Source organism: Mercenaria mercenaria, chromosome 5, assembly GCF_021730395.1.
Source record: "Mercenaria mercenaria strain notata chromosome 5, MADL_Memer_1, whole genome shotgun sequence".
Taxonomy (NCBI): domain Eukaryota; kingdom Metazoa; phylum Mollusca; class Bivalvia; order Venerida; family Veneridae; genus Mercenaria; species Mercenaria mercenaria.
In genome coordinates, this window is record NC_069365.1 from 7,761,794 (window position 1) to 7,778,901 (window position 17,108).

At 34.8% G+C, this 17,108-nt stretch overlaps 1 protein-coding gene across 3 annotated transcripts in view; it reads left to right on the forward strand.

The window, feature by feature from the left end:
- The window catches only part of LOC123556374 (serine/threonine-protein kinase DCLK1-like), a 49,589-nt gene extending 40,416 nt beyond the window's left edge, over nucleotides 1–9,173 (forward strand). For all 3 annotated transcript variants that reach the window (XM_053542599.1, XM_053542600.1, XM_045347023.2), the window contains exons 12-15: nucleotides 430–507; nucleotides 2,521–2,617; nucleotides 3,623–3,703; nucleotides 7,987–9,173. In XM_053542599.1, the coding sequence (XP_053398574.1) occupies nucleotides 430–507; nucleotides 2,521–2,617; nucleotides 3,623–3,703; nucleotides 7,987–8,211 (481 nt within the window). In that variant the 3' untranslated portion in view covers nucleotides 8,212–9,173. The remainder of the gene's footprint in view (nucleotides 1–429; nucleotides 508–2,520; nucleotides 2,618–3,622; nucleotides 3,704–7,986) is intronic.
- The last annotated feature ends 7,935 nt before the right edge of the window (nucleotides 9,174–17,108 follow it).

The window sequence follows — 17,108 nt, forward strand, 5'->3', positions numbered from 1 at the left end:
TCGGTAGAAAGAATGGCTTGTGATTAAAATCAAGAATAAATCAAGTGTGTTTTGTATTCATGGCAGTTCCTTGTCTGATATGTAGAAGATAAGTCTGATATCGGCAAGATTTAAGCAGTGTGACAGTTTTGTCTTGAAAACATAATATCTTTTTAATTATTTCTCCTCTGCGAAGTATCATACACACAATGCCAATGGTGTTAACGGAAACGGCTTTTAATAGTATTATTTCAAATATACATGGTTTTGTGTGCCAATGAATACTCCTTTCCTCTTTTTTAAAAAGTCTAATGATGTTCTTTAAAATATTGCTTCCACTGAAACATTGGCACAAGATTAATAATGTATTTTTATGACAAATATGTAATCTGAACAATGGGCCTTTGCATAAATCAAAGTTTAACTTAAAAACATTTATACGCATTTTAGGTATGGTGCGAAAGTGGACGTGTGGGCAGCTGGAGTTATTATGTATATTTTAGTATGCGGATTTCCACCGTTTTCAAGGTAAATACACCAAAACACTGTAGAGCGTACTCTTATGGAACGTCAAAAATGTCTTCCTTCTAATACAACAAAGACAATATCCAATAGGAATAACGACCTATAATCAATAAGAACGTAGCATCCATACACCAACGTTGGTATGTATGTGTATACTATAGGCATAAAAGAAATAAAAATTAGACAAGAACAAAATACAAACAAAAGAATATAATTGGGCAATGCATGCGAACCGTCAGTGACAATGGGCCGTGTGAAGTTAAACCCGGTTGCGCGCACACCACCCACTCTATGTTCTAAAGTTCTAGAACAGTTTAACCACTGTTATTCCTGTCTAGTGAATCTTAAAAAAGGCACGATACGTAAAACACGGAAATGCTTGCGTAAAACTATATTCAGTGCGTTTGCAGAAAATCTGCAAGCAACAGGACAATGAGGGTGTGCTGAAACGGAGCGGTCCAAAGACAAATATCAAATTATTTGATTGTTATAATCTATCAAGTTGTATATATATATATATATATATATATCAACAATTTGCGCACCCCGCCGCCAAACCCGCCCCCTGAAAACAACAAACAGACAGACAACAATAACATAACAAATTATCCATAAGTAAGAATATCATCCAGGCAGCGTGAATAAATACAGTAAAACGTTTGCCTGTGTATATGGAGAAAGGCATATCAATGCAAAAACAAATCGGCGACAAGTGATGAAAAGTTAGTACTCGCACAAACCTTCAAATTTACATTAGACACTCATAGTATGCTTTGAGTTCAGCAATATAGTGATAATGCTGTTTTACTTACCATGCTTAATTGAATAGTATCTGCCTTAGTATTTAATAGCATATATCAGTATACATCTTTCTATATGTTGTATTCCTGTACTTTTATTTGATCATGTTGTGATACTATGTAATGTTTTGTAATATATGAAAGACCCGTGGTGACATTTCAACTTCATTATTTCACGGTTTCTGCTTCATGATTTCACGATTTCCACTTCATGAATTCACGAATTCACGATTTCTGCTTCCTGATTTCACGATTTCCACTTCATGAATTCACGATTTCACGAATTCACGATTTCACGAAAAAACTTCACGATTTCTTGATTTCACGATTTCACGATTTCTTGATTTCACGATTTCCACTTCATGAATTCACGATTTCACGATTTCTGCTCCCTGAATTCACGATTTCCACTTCATGAATTCACGAATTCACAATTTGCCCTTCATGAATTCACGATTTCACGAATTCACGATTTCACGAAAAAACTTCACGATTTCAACTTCATGAATTCGCGATTTCTCTTCCTGAATTCACGATTTCCACTTCATGAATTCACGAATTCACAATTTGCCCTTCACGAATTCACGATTTCCACTTCACGAATTCACGATTTCACAATTTCCACTTCATGAATTCACGATTTCACCATTGTGAAATCGTGATTTCGTGAAGTCGAAATCGTGAAATCGTGAATTCATGAAGTGGAAATCGTGAATTCGTGAAGTGGAAATCGTGAAATCGTGAAGTGGAAATCGTGAAATCGTGAATTCACGAAGTGGAAATTGTGAAATCGTGAATTCGTGAAGTGGAAATCGCGAATTCGTGAAGTGGAAATCGTGAAATCGTGAATTCATGAAGTGGAAATCGTGAATGAATTCAGGAAGCAGAAATCGTAAAATCGTGAATTCATGAAGTGGAAATCGTGAAGTCGAGAAATCGTGAAATCATGAAATCGTGAAATCAAGAAATCGTGAAGTTTTTTCGTGAAATCGTGAATTCATGAAGTGGAAATCGTGAAATTGTGAATTCATGAAGTGGAAATCGTGAAATCGTGAATTCATGAAGTGGAAATCGTGAAATCAGGAAGAAGAAATCGTGAATTCGTGAATTCATGAAGTGGAAATCGTGAAATCAGGAAGCAGATATCGTGAAATAATAAAGTTGAAATGTCACCACGGGTCTTTCGTAATAATGCCATGTGTATACTCTGATTCAGTACAAGCAATGATCAAGAGGAATTATTTGATGCAATATTGTCAGGAAAGTTTGAATATCCTTCCCCGTACTGGGACGACATCTCGGAAGAGGCAAAGGTAAGTCATTCGTTTCGTTCGTAGAAATTATTGCATTCATTTTTGTTCCGATGCATTTGATGAACAAACGTAAGTATTGTGCCAAATTATTTCGGGTGAACCGTATTGACATATTAAATATCTTTAGCTGCATTACCAATTTTTTAAGCTGGAACACAGTTCAGGAAACAAGTTGCTAAAGTTGTTATGAATAATGAATGCGAAAACACAAATACTTAAGGACGTATGCTAGAATTTGGTGCGAAAATTTTCCCAATAACAGAATTTCCTCAAACTTTGGATATTGAAGGACAATCATCTAAGAAACAAAAAAATGCAATAAAAATCATAGGTCACCGGTATCGAAAAAGAGTTATCTGCCCTTGAAAACCGCATTTCCCCCAAAAATGGCGTTTTCAAGGGCAGATAACTCTTTTTCGATACTGGTGACCTATGATTTTTATTGCATATTTTTGTTTCTTAGATGATTGTCCTTCAATATCCAAAGTTTAAAGAAATTCTGTTATTGGGAAAATTTTCGCCCATCTCATATACAGGGAATTCTAGCGTACGCCTTTAAAGAGTTCATAGCAATAGCTTATCATGACAATTGTTTTCCGAAGTATTAGCGTAGTATCAAAATATCTGAAACAAAACATTCACGTTAATTCAGAATTGTTACAAACCAAAACGTGCATTCAAAGACATGCCTTGCCAACGTTTACCTAAATGAATCAAAAGATATTATTAGTAAATTCTTTCCAGGTATCTTTGTTTTTGAACCTAGTAAATTATACCTAAGAGTGTAGTTACATGTGAATGATGTGATCATAGAAATGTTTAATGTATCTGTACAACAAAATTTAGTTTTTGCCAGTGGAGGTTTGAGAGGAGCTGTACATTCATTACCTCTGTTGACCTGACCCAGTTAAACCGAGTGTACAATTAGTTTTGCTCGGATGCTTTCAGTGGTGCCATATGGTGATCTCTAAATTGTTATTTGTTCATTTATACCTTTTGTTTCAGGATTTAATAAACAAGATATTAGTTATCAACCCAGAGAAAAGATGTTCTGCCGAGGACGTTACAAAACACGAGTGGGTCAAGGTGCGTAACTTATTTTGAATATCTATAAAATCGAGAACTTTCAGGGCATTTATTGTTAAATATTCGTTTATGCGTTTCCGTGTCGTTATTTAAGTTTTTATAACCTGCTTGGATACAGTGTTTTCATAATTACACACTTAGACTAACAGAACTTAAATAAATTAAGACCGATATAATGTTCATGAAGCTAAGTAATGGAAGTTTGCGAAACTTGAACTGATTCTTCACAATCGAAAACGTCTAGTTTAACATTTTTGTATAGAACATAAAATTTCATTGTATCATCAAAACCTCATTACACGCCATTTTGTTAGAGTTATATAAAATTCAAACATAGTAAATATTTCAGTTACAGATCGCTGCAATTTCTTGCATGTCGATTCACTAACAAAATAATCCATTTTTGTTTATAATCACATATTTTTTATATTTCTCAAAACATTTAGTAGTTTACGTGAGGAAAATTAAGGTTTGGCGTTACAGTGTCGGTTGCTTTAAACCTTCGCAAAATACAGTAGTTACAATCAGCTTATTATACAAATAAAGTTGCTAGCTTTTTTAGAACAAATATTTGGAATTTTTGTATTTTCTATAATTAAACTTAATTGTATTGGTCAAAACTGCTTCCTTTCACTTTGAATACATATCAAATTCAGTGTTTAAGGGTGTTCCATGTGGTATACATAATTCATAAGTTCTTAACAGAGGACATTTACTTTGTTTCCAACATTTAACATCGTATAGACGTATGAAAAACTATAGTAACGTCAATCAAATGGCGTCATAAACATTATGTTACATTTTTGTGTATTGATCTTAATTTGTCGGACTTGTAAATACTTTAACATAACATAACATAACATAAATTTTATTTGTCTTAAGCATTAAAAGCTCATCGACACAACGAAAAACATATAAACATACTTAGAAGTCGATTCTCACCTTAAGGTATTAGATCACTAATAGAGAACCTCCTTTTTGAAGAGTATTCAATTCATTTTACTGCAATTCTTAGGGGTGCGTAGGTTCAAGCCCTACTGGGACCAACATTTTTTTTTCTTATTTTCCTTTTTTTCTAGTAAGTTTTTACTTCTTTCAAGACTTATTATTGATTTCTTGTACAAAAATGGAAAAAGATGAATCTTATAACCGATTTCTTGGTGTTAAAAGTGAATTTACTAATTAAACAGAAGGGAATTTACTAATTAAATAGAGTTACACATCTTTAAAAATATTGTGTAACATGCGGTGAAAGTTCTCTATTTTGCTTTCACTCTTAGATTATATATTGAGGAAGAAATTTAGGTAGGTTTTACATCTACCCTAAGGTTATTTTCAAATGCAGTAAGCAAAATTCAAAACAGAAACACAGCATCCGACCTTATTTTTTCAATGTTGAAGTATGAATTCTGTCTCATTAAATCCGTTTACTTGAGGCACCATAGAAAAAATGATATTTACAATTTTATTTTGTGTTTTATAGTTGTTTACCAATAGTTTGATGTTTCTTTTATTAAAATTAATGGTAAAATCAGTTATCTGAAAACGTTTTGGATAGTGGCCACCACTTTGAAATTTGTCTCTACTTGAGCTTGAGGAGATACCATAAGTTATACAAAATTTATAAAAAACGGCACGGTACAAGTTGTTTAAAAATTGCAAAATAGTGCAAAACACGGTTACCTTTCAGAATATACCAAGCAAAGGCCATTTTTGAAAACATTACTATTAGTGATCTAATACCTTAAGGCCTCAAGTGTGGTTTGTCAAACAATTTTGTTGACTCTTGAGCCATTGGATATGATATGATATTGATCAGAAGAAGGTTATATTGACCTCGGCTATATTTCATCTTCGGTTAGTGTGTTTTTCATATTTATAATGTCACATGAGGAAATTCAGCCAGTTCTCTTCTGTTACTTCCTGCACATTTAACCACCAAGCAGAATGTCGCATGTTTATCAGTTTTCAATTAAAATAGGTTGTTAATCGCTAAATTTCAGTGTCAATCAATGGTTTCGTTTATTCCCATTGCTTTCACAGAGTTATATTAAGCCCCCATCACACCAAACTAGTTCTCAAAACGTTCCAGCCCGTCCTAAAATATTGTAAAACGGGCTTCGATCTGGCTAGAACGTTTGAAATTTGACAGGAAAATATCCATAACGCGATCATAGTTAGTTCTTAAACAGTTCTCGATACGTCCACTGCGTCTTTATCCCGTCTGAAGTACGTTTATAGTAAGTTCATTTCGGAAAAAAATGCCCGTTCACCTCATGTGAACACCGTTTGTAGGCAGTCCAAGTCCGTCTGTAGTCAGATTAAAGAAGTATGTAATTAGTCCTTCTTCGTTTTGAGTACGCCGAAATACGTTCTAAGTAGTTGTTAACTCGACCAACTCGTTCACAGACAGTTTAACTCGTTCTGGTTACGTCCTTATCTCTCCCTAGTACGTTCAGAACGTAAATTGTAATCACGTTCTGGCCCGATGGCTATTAAAAGCCATCACGTTTCGCCCAGTTCTCATTCTCGTTTGTCTCTTCAACCTCTCAAGACACAAAAAAAAACTACATCAATAGGCAAGTATCAATATGACTCCAAAGAAAAGTGAAGCCAGACATACAGGGTGTAAAGTGTTAAAGCAGCAAAAGACCAATGCCGATACAGTCTCCTGAGTCGGTCTCTGAACGTGAAAGTCGAGAGGATGAGTGTCGTAATATATTCCCTGCACCTTCTGACGACTCTGTCTCCAAGTCCGAGGATGAAGGAGGACAGAGTCCGAAACCAAAAGGCATAAACTTGGCTAAACCTTGTGCCCAAATCTTGAACCTGTACGACAACGGCATGTATTTATACCCTAACTTGTGTAATTATACTGCAGACGGGATCGACGTTGTAGGAACTGTGAATAAACGTACTAAAGGTACTAAAAACGTGCGGAGCGTACTGAGAACGTATTGTAAACTCTTAGAACTGTTTTGAAACGTATTGCAAACTTAGTATTTTATTTTGATCGTATTCAGACGGAATAACGACGCGCTAAGGATGTAATGCGGTCGAGTTAACTCTTTCTGTGAACGGGTTAAACGAGCTAGAAACGGATCCGGTCGGTGTGCACACGTACTTAAATTGACCCCCGATCGCATTACGTCATACCACGTCTCTAGTACGATCGAAGTACGGCGGTTCAGTTCTTAGTACGTCCATCTCGTTTTAAGTACGTTGTCAGTCCGTCTAACTGCAGGACGGAATGATCGGCAGAAATGTTTGAGGAGGTTCAAAGTTCTGGAGCACCATTCCCGTTCAACCCCGTCCGAGCCAGTCCATAAAGTTCTTAGACAGACTGTAGAACGTCGCTACTACGTCTGTTCCGTTACCACACAGTTTGAGCCCGTTCGGTTACATTTTTTAGAACGTACTGAAAACGAGCTTGGTGTGATGGGGGTATAAGTAAGCATCTGTTCCGCTAAACAATTAAAAGTGACGCTTCATAGAGTTCAGTTTTAATTGATTTCAAACACCCAAAGCGCTGTTATCTCTATGTTGTGCCTTAAAATAATTCTACTTTAAGTCATGAAACTGATATTTATCAACAGAAAATAATAAAATGATTAAGTGGAAATACCGTTATACACAACCAATAAATCAAACACTTACGTATTACGTAAGGCTATTGTTTGCATTTATTTTGATGCAAAGTAATATCAGTGCAGCTTCTTTGATATAATTTCTGACTGCAAGGTGTAAGGAAACATTGTCGGCTATAAGCGTAGCAAATCGTTGGAAGATGGTTAGCTATTTAATGTAGAGGACATTGAAATAAAAAAACTTAATGAGAACCGTCTACTTCAACATATATACGTCCAAAAAGTCTTGAAATTAATTCAATGTTAGCGGAATGTTTATGCTTTGCGATATTTCACTGAACGTTTCTAGCATCAACTTTTGAATTTATTTAGAAATGCTTGCTCACATTTACGGACGTATTGAAGAAGATATAATAATAATTATATAAAAATGTCGAAGTACGGCTTTGCGATATTTCACTGAACGTTTCTAGCATCAACTTTTGAATTTATTTAGAAATGCTTGCTCACATTTACTGACGTATTGAAGAAGATATAATAATAATTATATAAAAATGTCGTCCGATTTGCTAATAGCCAACACTTCTCAAAGTGAAACATTTTAGTTCAAATTTCAATTTTTGAATGATATAACGAATATTTTTATAATGTAACTTAGACCTGGAATAAGTCACATATTAAACATTATGATTTTAGGGCGATCTTGCATCTGACAGGGATATCCACGTAGAAATTGCGAAAAAGATAAAGTCTAGGTTCAACAGAAAGCCCGTGCCTTCCATCAGCTCTGCTGGTATAAGACTGGTCGCGGCGACAGCCTTAGACAAGGAGTCTAGATTTTTCGAAGGACCGAAGCATGCACAATTTACGTTACCGGATAAACGTGTACACGAGGACGAAGACAATGATGAAATCTTTTAGTGTTTGAAATTTAAAGAAATAAAGAAGTGATGATGGGTGAAGCTGATGCAATACGTAAATGATAAAGAGCAGACATGGCCAAATTTGCGTCTGTATTATTGATGGAATTGTCAGATTTCAGTATAGTATATTGTACAAGATTTTGATTATACCATTAACAGAATTTACTGACAAATGATAAATATTCGAAACATGCACTTAAACATAGCTGCACTATTTAGAAAAGTATGAAAAGGCAAATAACGGAAACAAGCATTTCTTCATTAATTTTGAACATTTTTATAGTTTCTAGAAATAGAACATTTTCAGTGGGGCTGAATTTTAACAGAAGTATATTCTTTTATGGTGAAATTGCCGCATATGTTGCTCATTGAAAAAATTGATTCATTCATGCATAGAGTCGGCTAAAATTACGTTAGATTTTCCAACTTGAAGGCATTTTCGCAGTACTGAATGTTTATATTTTAAGTAGACAATCATCTAGCTTTTATTACGGTTGCTTTTAAATATTTTTGCATATCGCTGATTCATACCAAAGTGAAAATATTTAATGTATATTTCAAAGCTTGTCTTCATAGTTTTTTTAACAGAAAGGAAAACCTGGATGAAAATGTTCTTTATTGCATGGATACCGGTTTTACAAAACAGCAGTAAAAAATTGGGAGTCATTATAATATGACAGAAGTATTGGCAATGCTAGAAAAATCAAAGTTTACAATATGTATGAACTACAGTCAATGTTGTAATATATGTTTGTAACCTATCTGAGATATGTAACTTATCTAAGCAACTATGTAGTTATAGTATATGCCGTGTAGTGTTATGTTTTTCGCAAAAAAAGTATTAGAACTATACCATATGCATTTCTATATTTCATTTCTATTTATATCCGCATTTGTATTATGCTGCTGATGCTTGATTGTCTTGTAAACAATTAATCAATAAAGTATTTTCTTGCCATCCGTTGTTTTATTTGTATAGTATTACAAGTACAATCCGCTGTTTTGAGCACATACTATGTAAAAGCACGTTTAACTAAACAAAAGGCAGAAACAACGGTACAGAAGTAAGAATATGAACTGTTGAAGCATGAAAGACAGCTAATGTGACAAGTTTCATACACGACAAAGAACGCAGCACGCAGGATTACACTGTACTGAAAAGATACGGCAGTCGAGTGCTTTGGATAACTACCAAAACGGTTCATAATTATTTATAATAATGTTACTGATATAAATGGATAAAATGTAAAAACACAAACATAACTTGAAAAACTGCACAAACAATAGGACACCATCTCGGTTTACGGTCAGTAAACTATGGAAACAGAACAGAGTTTAAAAGCAACCCACCATAAGTTCAATTGTTAAGACGAGACAGTGTAAATAACATAATTCCACGCTTAGCTTGGCTCAAGAGCTAAACCTTTAAGGCTCGTAAGACAAAAGTCAGTTTCCTTCGTTCTGTACTGAACTAAGAAGTGAAGCGCCCTGAGAAAAGGAGTTTTACATGTAAAATAGCACACTGTAGATGAGCTATTCACCAAACATGCCCTGTTGTTTAATTTAACAAATGTTTAAATTGTTTGTCTTCCATGTTTCATCCCCATAGTACGAAGGATGCTTCATAACTTTGTCAAACTAATCTGGTTCAAGACGACGTCATAAGATTTAATAGAAATTAGTTAATATTCTAATTTTTGATAAAGCTTAATTAAATTGCATATCATGTAAAGCTTGCGTATTTAAATATCTATATTTGTACAATATAGAGATACATACCTGCATGTTACCTTGTACTGAAGTATCTTGCACATGATTCTGATCAGTTATGATAAAAGTTATGAGGCCGGTATCAGAAATTTCAGGACATCCCTCGAATGCTGGGTGTGTAAATAAACAAGGATAAATATCAATCAGGGAATGCCACGTTCCAACGCAAAGGTGCACATTTCTTACGCACACACGCACATACGAAGCAAACACGATAGGACAAAACAAACAAATCAAATAAATAATACAGTGGGGCACCGCCTTGGAACGGTCAGTGGCAAAATCACCACTGGGGAGCTTAAACCGGTTTATAGTGCGCATCTAAACTCACTCTTACCACCAAGTTCCAATGTCACAGGACAGAGTAATTAAAAGTAATTCCCGCCAGGTGAATCTCTAATAAAAAAGGCATGGCTTGTAAAACACAAAAATGCTCCTGTATAATTGTATAAAAAGCAAACCCTAAGAACCAAACACGTATGTACCCAATGCCTTTGCAGAAGGCAGAGCATCAAGAGAAACACCTTTAATGACCCCACGAAACAGGCTAGAAGACAGAAATCAAAACAGTTCAGTCCAGATGGGTTTTAAACTACTTAAGTCTAAGTTAAAGCTCTGTATTGAATTTCTTTAACCGTTCGGGTGACCTTCTGTCAGAATTTGCGAATACCTAGCAAAATGTTTTGCGATATACTGATTTCTAATATAAAATCTTCTATTTTGACACAAGCTTTTGCAAAACGATGCAGATTTGAGACTTGGATAGGATGTTGCTCCGGGACATCTCCATTTCCCTGTCTGTTACTTTTGTTTCAAAAATTGCATTACAAATAGTTAGATGTAAGTGCAAAATGACGTTATTAGCTTTATTAAATTGAATATGTTTGGGAAATGAAAATTGTCCTTGGTTTAAATATCGTCACAGTACTTTGATATAAAAGTTCCAGTTATGTTATCACGCAGATCATTTATATGTCTGCAGTTGTATTCTATGTAAAGGAACCTCGGAAACCAGTCAACGTGACTCATTTGAAAGAAAATGCTAATAACTTGAATACTGATATCAGATGTACACAATGTACACAAAAACATAAAAGATCACATCACACAGCACATACGTAGTTATCAACAGTAACAGAGGCAAACACAAAATATACATTGAGCCAACGGTTAGCCAACCTGACATTTTCCTTGCAATCAATCTGACTCATTTTAAGAAGTTTCTCACTCTATGCCTGCGTGCGTGCATGCGTGCGTGCGTGTTGTATGAGCATAATTGTATTTTCCACATGAGCAGTGATTTATTCAGGAAGTAAGGTTAGAATTCCGCCGGTGCAAATGGGCGTGAGGGGTATTGTAAATTTGATCACCTCTAATGAACAGACTTAGTCATAGTCTGTTATTATGTTGCTTGTTTACGTTCTTAGCTTCCTTTTTTTCATAGATTTTATTAAGTATAACAGGAACAGTCTTTAAATGCTGTGTGGGGACTGTAAAAGCCTCCCTGTACCTGGTCTTAGTGTTGTTATATTTTCCAGTCCTTTTGAATCATGGAGTACGTTTATTTTAACTATGTTAAAATTCCGTTCGGGGATCGTGAGGGATGTTGCATATTTCATTACCTCTCATGAACAATTTCAATCAAACCGAGCCTGCTATTATGTTGCTGGGGTGCGTTACAAAGGTCTTTTTCACAAATGTTATTGTTATCGAACTTCGTTAAAAACTAGTACTTAAAGCAAATGAAATAGACAGAAACGACGAATAGATTATGAATAACGTATGAAAGTAAAATCAATACATAAAACAAACATTCTTTGCACGTCCCCTACTCTTTGACGTATTACCGATTCTTCTGATAAGCAATTAACCATTCAGCTGATTGCTAGAAGAAAGGATTTGAATCGGTAAAAAGTCTCTGTTTTTTTTGTATATATCATACCAGATGTATTTAATGAGTAGGAAAATATTGATGTACATTCTCGTTTGAAATGTGCAAGGGATTGAAGAAAAGAAATGCAATAGATATGGCACTGGTGAAAATGAAGGTTTAAACCAAGTGTTAAAATGACTTTGTCTACTTTTATGGTATGGTGTCAACATACCGTAAAATGTAGAAGAATTCATATTTATCACGGTTTAAAAGCTCCCTGATATGACTGAAAGTTGGACACGAAACTACATTGCATATACGCGCATTCAACTCATGACCGACACAAAGTTGCACACACAAACACATTACAATATAAGGGAAGGTAGGTCTATTGATCAGAGGATTACATTTAGTTCCTAATTGTTGTAACGGATTGTCTACATGATTCAGAAGTTCATACATGATGTCTTCAATTTACTTTAATACTTATGATAGTTATGATTCCGATTTAGATACCGAACCTAATACCCAGAAAATAATAAAATGTTGTTTACTGATATTATCACAATAAACCACTTTCTTCTTTTTTAAATTTTGTATTTTAAAATTTAATTCAATAAGTTGTCGAAATCTATCCTTTTGAGCAATGACGTTGTTGATCAAGTTGTAAATGTCTGCTGGTATTCAATGTTGAATGTCCTTAAGACAAGTCTGATATCTATATACATTACATAAACGATGAACTGGTATAAGTTGACGTATAAGTCTTGTCCGTTATCATTTTAGGAACCTCTTTATTGCTCATGTAAATCATGGGGTGGTTATATCACGACTCCTGATTAATCAACATCATTAACGTCTCGTTCACATACACATGTTTGTACATAGGCGATTTGTCTACGGGCACTTTCATGATAGTCGACCACCGACAAATATGACTGAAGATTTAGAATGAGACATGCGTGCGAGCAGAATGTTTTTGCGAGCTCATGATTAAAAGAGAAAATGAAAATGAATGGCCATAGATTCTAGTTCAATAACTTTCTCAAAACTGAAATTTATTTTGTACAAACAAAGTATTGTCTACTTGCTAGTAATGTTTGCATAGTTAAATATTGTACATAAATACATAAACAAGTGCAAATACTAAGTAATGGTGACACAGTGAAGAATTCTTTTCTTTATTATGTCATTTTTTCAGTGGGAATAAAACCGAAAGGTTATTTTGAATACACATTTTACCTCGTAATTATTAATTAATGATGCTGAATACAATGCAGTGACTGTTATTCTCTGTGAACAAAAGTGATTTATTTCAAACATTCAATTGCATGTCACGTGAATACATCCTGGAAATCCAACTGCGGACCATTAATGTTGGGAAATTACCAAGACAGTAGAAAATACAATATAATATTACTGTATAATCGAAATGTCATGAAAAGCCTAAATGGATTGGCGCTATAGAAATCTAGTTTTCTGCTGTTTTTGCAGAGTTAGATATATTAATTGTGTTTATATGGCACAGGACTATTGGCAGTTAAGACATTTCTCATTACCAGTCTGCAATATCTCAATTTCTGACAAACACAACATTGAATGGTAGACAGAAAGTAGCATCTCGTCTCAAATGCAGTACTCTGATTCCATCGATTAGAAAAGATAATATACATATACGAAGGTACTTTAAAAATATTCATATATACAATCTGCATTGATAACTCACTTTAATTTAGTCACATAGAAGTTTTTGCTGTTTGTCAAAGATTTGTCAAACTAGGTGGACATAACATAAAAGATTCACCATTACTTAAAGGTATGCACATTCACCATTACTTAACAGTAAATACATTCACCATTACTTAACGGCAAGTACATTCACCATTACTTAACGGGAAGTACATTTACCATTACTTTACGGCGGCAAGTACATTCACCATTACTTAACGGTAAGTACATTCAACATTACTTAACGGTAAGTACACTCACCATTACTTAACGGCAAGTACACTCACCATTACTTCACGGTAAGTACATTCACCATTACTTAACAGAAGTACATTCACCATTACTTAACGCTAAGTACATTCACCATTACTTAACGGCAAATACATTCACCATTACTTAACGCTAAGTACATTCATCATTACTTAACGACAAGTACATTCACCATTACTTAACGGTAAGTACATCCGCCATTACTTAACGGCAAGTACATTCACCTTTACTTACCGGCAAGTACATTCACCATTACTTAACGGTATGTACATTCACCATTACTTAACGGTAAGTACATCCACCATTACTTCACGGCAAGTACATTCACCTTTACTTACAGGCAAGTACACTCACCATTACTTAACGGTAAGTACATCCGCCATTACTTAACGGCAAGTACATTCACCTTTACTTACCGGCAAGTACATTCACCATTTCTTAACGGTATGTACATTCACCATTACTTAACGGTAAGTACATCCACCATTACTTAACGGCAAGTACATTCACCTTTACTTACAGGCAAGTACATTCACCATTACTTAACGGTAAGTACATCCGCCATTACTTAACGGCAAGTACATTCACCTTTATTTAACGGCAAGTACATTCACCTTTATTTAACGGCAAGTACTATTACTTAACGGTAAGTACATCCACCATTATCAAAGGCAAGTACATTCACCATTACTTAACGGCAAGTACATTCACCTTTACTTAACGGCAAGTACATTCACCTTTATTTAACGGCAAGTACATTCACCATTACTTAACTGTAAATACACTCACCATTACCTTACGGCAAGTACACTTACCATTACTTAACGGCAAGTACATTCACCTTTACTTAACGGCAAGTACATTCACCATTACTTACAGGCAAGTACATTCACCATTACTTAACGGCAAGTACATTCACCATTACTTAACGGGATGTACATTCACCATTACTTAACGGTAAGTACATTAACCATTACCTAACGGCGGCAAGTACATTCACCATTACTTAATGGTAAGTACATTCACCATTACTTAACTGTAAATACATTCACCATTACTTAACGGCAAGTGCATTCACCTTTACTTAACGGCAAGTACATTCACCATTACTTAACGGCAAGTACATTAACCATTACCTAACGGCGGCAAGTACATTCACCATTACTTAACGGTAAGTACATTCACCATTACTTAACTGTAAATACATTCACCATTTCTTAACGGTAAGTACATTCACCATTACTTAACGGCAAGTAAGGTAAATTTTATTATAGTTTTAATATTTTGTACACATCAGATAAATCCTCCTCAACATACATGTGAAAATAAGGGATCTGGTTTGTCTAATCAATACGCTTTCAATGACGAGTGACTGAAACAAATGGACCTCTTAGCTGACTTAGATAGAGAAATCGATAGACTGTTCTTTAAATGTTTTAATTTATTAGTAAAAGCTACAGTACAGAATTCTTTTTAAAGAAATTTGAAGTGGAAGGTAGAAAATGTCTTGTTTGTACATCTTCCTCTTTTTTCTTGTACTTGTCAGAAGATGCAAGTGTAGTAGATTGTTTATCTGGCGCTTCAAACTCAGCTTCATCATTATAATCATTTCCATCAAGCAAAATCATTAATAGAAACCGATTGTAATGCACGGTTGATTATAATCCGACTTCAATGTATCTTAACTGAAAAGTTTTCGAAAGAACTAAACGATGAATGAATTCCATACTTTGAGGAGAGCTATTGTACGGTCACATACGTTGTTAATAAACTGAGTTGTCATGCCCTCCGTCCAAGAAGATCCAATATGTGCTCGACTGGATTTATGTCCGGTGAGCAAGCCGGCCATTAACGTTATGCCTGGCGAGTTACCTTGCATCATGGTGCTAGTGCGGAAACGGTCACTGATAGGAGAACATTGTCAATATAACGTTGAACATTTAGATTGTAAGATATGACAAATCATTGCAGTATATACGCCAGTACTTATAAAATGTCACTCATGATCAATACTTGCTCTAAGATTCTCTCAATGACTGTTTTTAGAAACAAAAATGTGATAGCTGATAGATGGAAAATTTGTTACTTAATGTTTTGCCAGACACCGCTAAAAGAAGTTTATTATATTTCATGGCACCCCTTTTACCGCCTGAGCGTCAAAGTCTTGCGGCGCAGCTGAATGTCATCCGCTTCTGTGCAGGATAAGGAAGTATTCCCCCATATACTCCAGAAGTGGCAACATGTTGAGAGGCATCAGAATAGTTTGTAAATGGCACCAGAATTTTTTTGGACTTTCAGAAGTCACCCCCAAGGACGACCGAAAATACTACGTTGATATTAATATACGGCAGATACAAGACGTCGTAAACGCCATCAGTGCGTAAATGCATAGGCTTGGCTAGACAGGCTTCTTTAATGTCTATGCTGGTTTCCATCGATTGTAACCTCGTTTTATTCAGTACAATCATATGGAATTGTTCTTAGTAAGACAAACTTGTTAATAAATGCACAAGTGTAATGTTAAAAATAAAGACGAAAACGGAAGTAACATGACCTTCTGTAGAATGCCTATAAAGAAGTGAAACCTATGACGGTTATAACTTTGTTTTAATCAATCCAGCAACATCTGTGTCTTGCTCAATTCGACACAATATAAACTAAATTACTAAAGAAATAAATTCGAATTAAGTCTCCTATTACTCAATATACAGCCATTCATTCTCATATTGCTGTCACGAACTACTGGTCCAGTAAGAGTTTCGATTAAGTTAAGATTGTTTTCCTATAACTATTTAAGGAAAGTCGTGTAGGTTTTATTCACTATCATTATGTAACCAGGAAAAGATTATAAGGTTATACAATGTTGCTATTAGTTAGTTAACGTTCCTTTCTAATATATCAATTACTTTCACAACGCCAAACGCCACAGCGTAATCAAATGTCTATTTTGGTAAAGTGTAAAACCGTACCGTTGTTAACGTTGGAGACTTAATGTATTAATGGTCTGTCCTACAAGTAATGTTTTATGCTGCTAGTTCCACATACATGAAGGGAAATATTTGTCGATTCGAAGGACATAATATTGTTTCTTAGATAATTATAAATATTCCACTGCACTGGCAGCGATGATATTAGATATTAATTTTGTGCAAGTAAAACAATGCACTCATACAATATTGCAGCCAGCACGTCTGAAGTTTACGGTTTCTTGTCGCTGAAGGAACGTTCAATCCTGACAAAGAAATTCATTTCAT